Source organism: Alosa sapidissima, chromosome 17 (genome assembly GCF_018492685.1).
Source record: "Alosa sapidissima isolate fAloSap1 chromosome 17, fAloSap1.pri, whole genome shotgun sequence".
Taxonomy (NCBI): domain Eukaryota; kingdom Metazoa; phylum Chordata; class Actinopteri; order Clupeiformes; family Clupeidae; genus Alosa; species Alosa sapidissima.
In genome coordinates, this window is record NC_055973.1 from 1,513,738 (window position 1) to 1,521,401 (window position 7,664).

General features: G+C 42.8%; 1 protein-coding gene across 1 annotated transcript in view; it reads left to right on the forward strand.

Annotated features, from left to right (window-relative positions):
- The window catches only part of LOC121688440 (enoyl-CoA delta isomerase 2-like), a 51,997-nt gene extending 44,544 nt beyond the window's left edge, over window positions 1-7,453 (forward strand). The window contains exon 11 of the mRNA XM_042068064.1: window positions 6,898-7,453. Coding sequence (XP_041923998.1) covers window positions 6,898-7,053 — 156 coding nt within the window. The 3' untranslated portion in view covers window positions 7,054-7,453. The remainder of the gene's footprint in view (window positions 1-6,897) is intronic.
- The last annotated feature ends 211 nt before the right edge of the window (window positions 7,454-7,664 follow it).

Genomic DNA, 7,664 nt, shown 5'->3' on the forward strand with positions numbered 1-7,664 from the left:
AAGGTATCCGTAGGCAACATCCAGTCCCCCAAGACTCCCGCCTTCCCATTACCTCAAGCATTCTCGCCACCTGCCTCGCTACCCTTCGCAAAGGGTTCATGTCACCGCATTCCGATTCCACCATCTCCGTTATGTTTCTACTGGCCTTTTTTGGGCTGCTGAGATGTAGAGTTTACATGCCCTTCGTCTCTCTTCATTCCCGATGTCCACCCATGCATCGCAGATCTAGAGCAGCTAGACCAAGACACCATTCGATTTACCATCAAACAGAGTAAAACCGATCAGTCCCGAAAAGGACACTCCATATCCTTTTAACTCCGCCTCAGATCTTCAGCCTTTCCAATACCTATCTCACTACATCTCATATCGGTCAGCTCAAGCTTCGTCTACTAGCCCGCTCTTCGTGTCAGACGAAGGGCTACCCATCACTCACCACAGATTCCAGACACTCTTAACCCTTTAGGCGCCAGAGGTTTTTTTCCGAAACGATCAATTTTGACATCTTCATTTCAAAAGGCTATATCTTAAAAGTGATAAGAGATAGACTTTCTGTAAATTAGAGAAATATTAAGGATGACTCAAAGTTTATGTAGAGATTAAATGTTTATATCTAATTTGCATATTATGACGTCATATGGTGGCGGCCATCTTGGATTATAGAATTTTCATGAAAAGTCGCATGTTTGAATGATAAAATGCACCACTTCTTTCCCCCCAAAATGTCCCTCACCTTCTGTATGCTATATTGCACAATACTGAATGCTCAGGTAAATGGTAAGTAGTGAACAAACTGTGTAAATCATTACTAATAAATGGCAGAAACAAACCAAATGCATGTAGCGGTAGACTGGCCTTTTGCTGTAGAGATTTTCCATTTACTACATACAGTAGGCACTCTGATTCCATGTATGGGGCACATATATATTATTCAGATGACACACAAACACAAGTAGACAAGACCTGTTTAGTTCAAAAGCTCATTTGCCACGGCAAGGCACAGATCAGGAGTGAGATGACGAGACAAGACAAGAGACAATGTTAGTATTTTTTTTCTTTTTGTTGATGTTTTTTTGTTTTTTTTTCTTAGCTGACAAAGACACACACATCACAAGGACATGAACACACAAAAAGGAACACATAGTGTACTGTATGTCCTAAATGATCAGGGAAGTAGATAGCAAATCAACAGTGTAAATCATTACTAAATGGCTGACATTTTTTTTTTATGTAGCAGGCCTTTTGCTGTAGAGATAATGACTCCCTATCCCTATCCATACAGGGCCGGCATTCCCATCATCTTGTGATAGACTATGCATGACCTAATGTGTGTGTGTGTGTGTGTGTGTGTGTGTGTGTGGGGGAGAGGGAGAGAGCGTGTCACCACCTCCACCATGCGAGCAGCATGGCCAGATCTGCCTCGCGCGTGCCCACTACGTTCCCCCCTAACTGTCCTATGAGCACTTCGACCTCATCTAACATACCCAGTGGCATTAGACAAAGGCTCCACCACGTTACTGTCGCCGCGATTGTGGAGAGGCACACGTTCAGAAGACAGAAGCTAGCGCTATGGATATTAGGCTACCTCCAGCCTCGTTCGCCACACCACTAACACCCTGCTAACTTCCTGATGAACACTCCGAACCCGTGAAACATTATTCCCACCAGTGACATTGGGCAAACGATTCAACGTTTGTGCTTGGTGTAAGCTAAACTATGGAGTAAACTCTCACTTTGTCCAGCTGCATCATTGCAAGGCAGGGACGCATCTGAAGCCTCACTAAACGAATCACCGTCATTTTCTGAAGGCAGATATTCCCCTTCAAAATCAGGGTCCGCGAATAGAAGACCCAACACTTCATTTCAGGTAAACTTTTTTGATGCCATTAGACGATAATCTAATGCAAATACTCGCTGACGTTGACAATATCGCTCTGACAAAGTGGCTCACACGCACACTAGCTCCGGTATTTCATGCACTGATTCAATGCGCTGTAGCTAGAAAGTTTTGTTTAAAGCGTGTCCTTTTTTCGACTCGGGGATGACGTATGACATGTCTGCCATCTAGTGGAGTGGAAGTCGAACGAAATATGACACCCTATTTGACTAAATCGGCCGTTTTATTCAGTACCGCATCTTGTCGACTATAGTCGACTGTGGCGCCTAGAGGGTTAAAAACCATTCTAGTCAAATCTGGTTTTCCCGCGGATCGCTACTCCGCACACTCCTTCAGGATAGGAGCTGCCACAACAGCTGCGCTCAACGGCTTATCGGAGCAACAAATTAAAATACTGGGCCGTTGGTCCTCGGATGCCTACCAGTCTTACATCCGCTCCAATCTAGCGGATTTACGACTCGCTCAGCAAGCACTTATGTAGTTGGTAGCGGCCTTTCTCTGTGATCTTTTGGGGTGCAAGCGGTCATCGCTCTATCGCGATATCCGCTCCAGGCACTCCAGGACCACGGACAGCTACCTTGCCAAACACGCACTTCTCCCATACATTCTAGTCTAGCTGAAGCAATCATATAGAAGGGCGAACTAGTGAAATTATGTTTTCTAAACAAAGTTTGGGTGGAGCCTTTGGGATGATTGACAGCAATTAACTCACCCACTGCCGCCGCAGGGTAGGCCTATTTAAGCCGACCTCCTTTTCCATACGTCACACGCTCCGACGTTCGCAAAATCATCCCCCCTCCTCCCCCTACTCCTCCATTTCACCAATTGCCCTGTTACTCATCCTCCTTACACAGGGGGGTGCAAGCGGTCATCGCTCTATCGCGATATCCGCTCCAGGCACTCCAGGACCACGGACAGCTACCTTGCCAAACACGCACTTCTCCCATACATTCTAGTCTAGCTGAAGCAATCATATAGAAGGGCGAACTAGTGAATGTCTGGTACACGATAAACGTTAACACGAATTCATTCATATTCAATAATTATTAAAGCTCTGATATCACTGCGATGGCAACTCCGCCCAGCTCGAAGGGAGAAGGGGAGGGAGAGACACACGCAGGTGGTCGCTAAATAAAACTCCCACAAATACCACGGAACAACGTCGGAATTAGGCTACTTAATCATATGATTGACCAGTGTTCGTAACAGCTACTGCATGCATACGGATAGCCTACAACTTAGCTATTTGCAGCTCCCTAAATACAATGGCAAGCAGTTTTATAGACGAGGCATTCGGGGAGGGAGACACACACACCCACACACGTCCAAAACTCAGCCAGGTGGTTGCTGAATAAAACTCCCACAAATGCCACGGAACAACGTTGGCATTAGGCTACTTAATCATATGACCAGTGTTCGTAACAGCTACCGCTACCGCATGCATATGGATAGCCTGCAACTTAGCTATTTGCAGCTCCCTAAATACAATGGCAAGCAGGTTTAGGCTATAGACGAGGCATTCAGCATTAAATAAAGTATCTATCTATCCGTCATTCGCGTTTTCCATTTGGACCCACAAACTTGCTTCCACTTTCAAGTATGGCAATATTTCAGCTAAGTCAAACAGTTAAAAGATGCTTTGAAAGTTTAAAGTTTACTGTTGTCTTGAAGAGCAGGCTTTCAGCACTCTGCTAGTGGGGGAAGGGCAGTCTGCACGTGAACAGCGTCTCCAGCAACACAGAGCTGCCTGTGGATGCCTGTAGCCTATGTAAATAAGCGGGGGGGAAACTATCGGCGAATGCAGCCGCTTATCGGCCGATGCTGATACACGTAAAAAAAGCAAAAATCGGCCCGATATATCGGTCGATCCCTAGTAAGATACATTTAAGTGTACTTTTTCAAGCACAGTGGCTCAAAGTGTTTGACATAGACACAAACAAACACAATATCAATAGTAATTCTATGAGCAATGGTGACTCGGCATTGAACAACACATAGTTGCTGTTGAATATGTTGCATGGTGCTTTTAAGCCCAGACAACACCATAGGGCAGTCTCAGCCAGCCGTTAAGTTAATGTCAAGGTAATGTTAACATTACGTTACGTTAGCCTAATGCAGACCGAAAGACCAATGATTGCTTTATAGATTGATAACAGGGAAAAATGCATAGAAAATAACGCCCACGCAAAGCAACTAAATATAAGTTAAGAGTACATTAAAAATAAACTAAAAAAAAAAAAAAAACATTACATTAAATTATAAAAATATTTTAAAAAAATATCAATCAAAAACAAAATGCCAGATGGAGTGGCGTGACTCTCCTGTGACCTAGCAACGAGATTGTTATTGTATGTTAATTATTGAGTCAGCATCTACATTTCTTGTCTGGTTCTGCCTGCTTGTATCCCGGGGCTCTTTATATCAACAAAGGGGTAAAGGGGATGATGTTGCATTATTGAAAATGAAAGTGGCATTGGTGGAGCTAGATGAAGCAGTAAAAATCAGTCCTTCCAGGATTTTGGGGAACTTTTTTGACATTGTTGCAGCCTAAAATGGCTGATTTTGTGGCAACTTTTTGGAAAAAATTGCGATGAAGTTGCCGTGTTTTTAGGCGTTTGTTGCAAAGAAATTTTTAATTGAGGGCAACTAAGGGTAGTAAAGATCAACTCTGACCAAGATGATCACACATCTTGGTATTCTTATAGCCTGGGTGTTCCCATGCTGCCTTCAAGCGATTTGATTCACGCTGCTAAGGCAGCCTGGAGACCATGGAGCAAATTTTCGCCTGAGATAGGGAACCAATCACAGAACAGGGGGAAAGCAAGACGATGATGAGCTATGCACAGACGCATTTGATAGACATCCGTGGCACCCAATAAACGGATCTGGGCATTTTGGTTCCCAGACCACGTCTCATTGAGAAGTGGTGGCGCTAGCCAGGCTAGTATTCTTATTAAAAAACAATAAGAAAAGTAAAGGATTACAAAAAATCAAAGTGTTTTATGTGTAGCTAAATGAAGAAATGCTTTGGATGGGGTAATTCACAAAGCAGTATAAGCTTATCTAAAACTGTCCAAAAAAGACAGCCACCCCCTAAAAAGATGGTATCATGTCATATGTTTCAATACATTCATACATTTTGGAATTCATATTAGGTTCATATTTTTAAAATCATTCATATTCTGAGATCTACATAATTACTAATAGCCAACTAAGTATTTAGTTATTTCAGTGTTTCATATTGATTTTTAAACCATTAGGCTACACTTCCCTTTAACGTCATTACATTGTATTTGTGTTGTGCAGGTCTAATTGAGTGCCTGTCTCTTTAAGGACGTGAGAGTAGTCTAATTACATTTCTGAGTGGATCGGAATGCTTGCATCCCACCGTTTTCTATGAGTGGAAATAACTGTGCATAGTGCATTAGAATATGTGGATGCACTTCGGGATATTTTCTGTCATTATTTGAAATAAATGTTAATAAATAACTCAAATGAAATCTTTCTTTGATCATAGAAGAGATAAGTGTCCATTATGGCCACATTTCAAAGTTCAAAAGAGCTGAAACATAACTGCGACTGAAAAATGCTTAATTTTAAGGTTGTTTTAATGAGTGCTAAATCTATCTAGAAAATATAGACATATAGCATTAAGCAGTCACAGCAAGTTCCATGTCCAACAACCCAAGATTGGCTGAGTTATAAGGTCAAGTTTCACATCAAAACATAACTGATTCTGTTGAGTTCAGTGCTGAGTGTCGCCGCCCCCATCCACCCCCTCCCCAACCCCCAATCGCCCCTGCCCTCCCCGCCCTTGCACGCACGCATTAGAAAGAGCTGGATGGAACTTGCTGTCATCAGTTTCACATCAAAAATAAAAGATCGATTGAGATGATCACACTTGCGGTGATTTTAACAGAGGTCAAAAATTGACGTCACAGGGTGCGTTGAACTCTGCTTGGTTCAAGGATTCCAACGATACCTCATTTTGATAATCGGGTCAATGGGTCAAAAGTTACGTCCGTGAACGCGCGTCCAACTTTGGCCTGTTGGTGGCGCTAGAGCACTCAAGGTGCCGGCATGAAACTTGGTGAAATTAATTATTGGACGGTCCCCAATCAGTATGCCAAATTGTAAAACTTTTTACCAGACGGTTCTATGGGCTGCCATTGACTTTCATTGCAGAATAATACACATCAGCAACTACAGGCCAAAATGCATTTTTGCCAATTACAGAGCCCCCTAGAGGTCAAAAGCCACCAAATGTATTGTGTGTCCTCCCGATGGGGTTTAAGGAACAAGTAGTAAGTTTGGTTTTGATACATGAAAGCGTTGCTGAGATATGAGCTCACTTCCTGTTTGGCGGCTTCGCCGCAAATTTCGATTGGCTGTTACAGGCGAACGCTTCTGTCAATTGTTCCAGAATAAAATGCACTGTTAAGGCATGATCTGAAGATGTTGTGTGCCAATTTTGGTGAGGATCAGCTGAACTTTGTGACCTGCGAAAACTTGTTCGTGATTTTGATTAAATCCAATATGGCAGCCGAATCAATTACGTTGATGTCACAAGTTGTCCTCTGTATACCTAAGGGCCTTCAACAGTATTGCTAGACACCACTAGTGCATTTTAATTCTAAGCACAACAGCAGCTACAGGCCAAGAGACATGTTTCTTAATTGCAATGCCCCCTAGAGGTCAAAGGTCACGGATTATCAATCCGTAGTGTATTCCATTAATGGGCTATTTGCCTTGCAGCCTGTCGACTCGTCTCTTTTTTTACCTATTTGTCTCGTGTCCTTCGCGGTACTCATGTAGCGCATGCGTTCTCACAGACCTGTCACTCATCAGCCAATCTCCGGGGTCAAGCTTGTGCATGAGAAATTTAGGAGTACTCTTAGCGGTAAAATAAAATGTTTTGTGAATATGGGCCCAGACGTGTAAAATGCTAAAGTGTAAAATGCTAAGGCTTTCTGCCTTTTTGTCTTTGTTTATGTATGCCTCAGTCTCTAGCCCTTTCTAAGCAACTGATTCGGACTTCAGAGAGGGACCGTCTCCATTCTGTCAATGATCAGGAAGTGGAGCGGCTGGTCGAGCGCTGGCTTTCAGATGAATGCATGCAGGCCATCATGAGTTTTTTCCAGGCCAAGTCAAGGCTGTGAGAGGAAGAAGGCCTGAAGACCACCTAGCATACAATGTCCTGCTGTCACATTTTGTAATTGAAAATGTAAATTTTGTATGCCAGTTAGTAATTGCTATTCTTTTTAAATGCCACTTAGATGTTTTATATATAGTGTAGTGAAATGAAAGAATGGAATTGTAACAAAATTTCCATTTAGACATGTCTTTGACAGATCTGGGTACTAGACTGGACAGTAACAGTCTCCTTTGTTGTGATGCACTACCTCCATACTTACAATACAATGCCATATGTACAATGACATGTTTTGCTAATATAACTCCACGTGTGCCTGTATTGAATGATATATTTCTTTGTAATGTGCCTTTCATTTACAATGAATTGTACTGCCCTCCAATACAATAACAGTTTGTTTTGTCTTACTTCCTCGCTACCACTCAGTCCCTTGTCCTCCCCAATCAGGTGGGAAAAGGCTACACTCAATCTTTGGCCTTATTGTAGATGCGTTTCCACAGGCTTACCCATGTACTGCACTGCTAGAGATCATGTGTGTATCTGGAGGATATTTCTGCATGACAGTAAATACCCAAGTGGTAGTGAGAACCCCATTTTTGGGCCTGTGGGTCATAGATT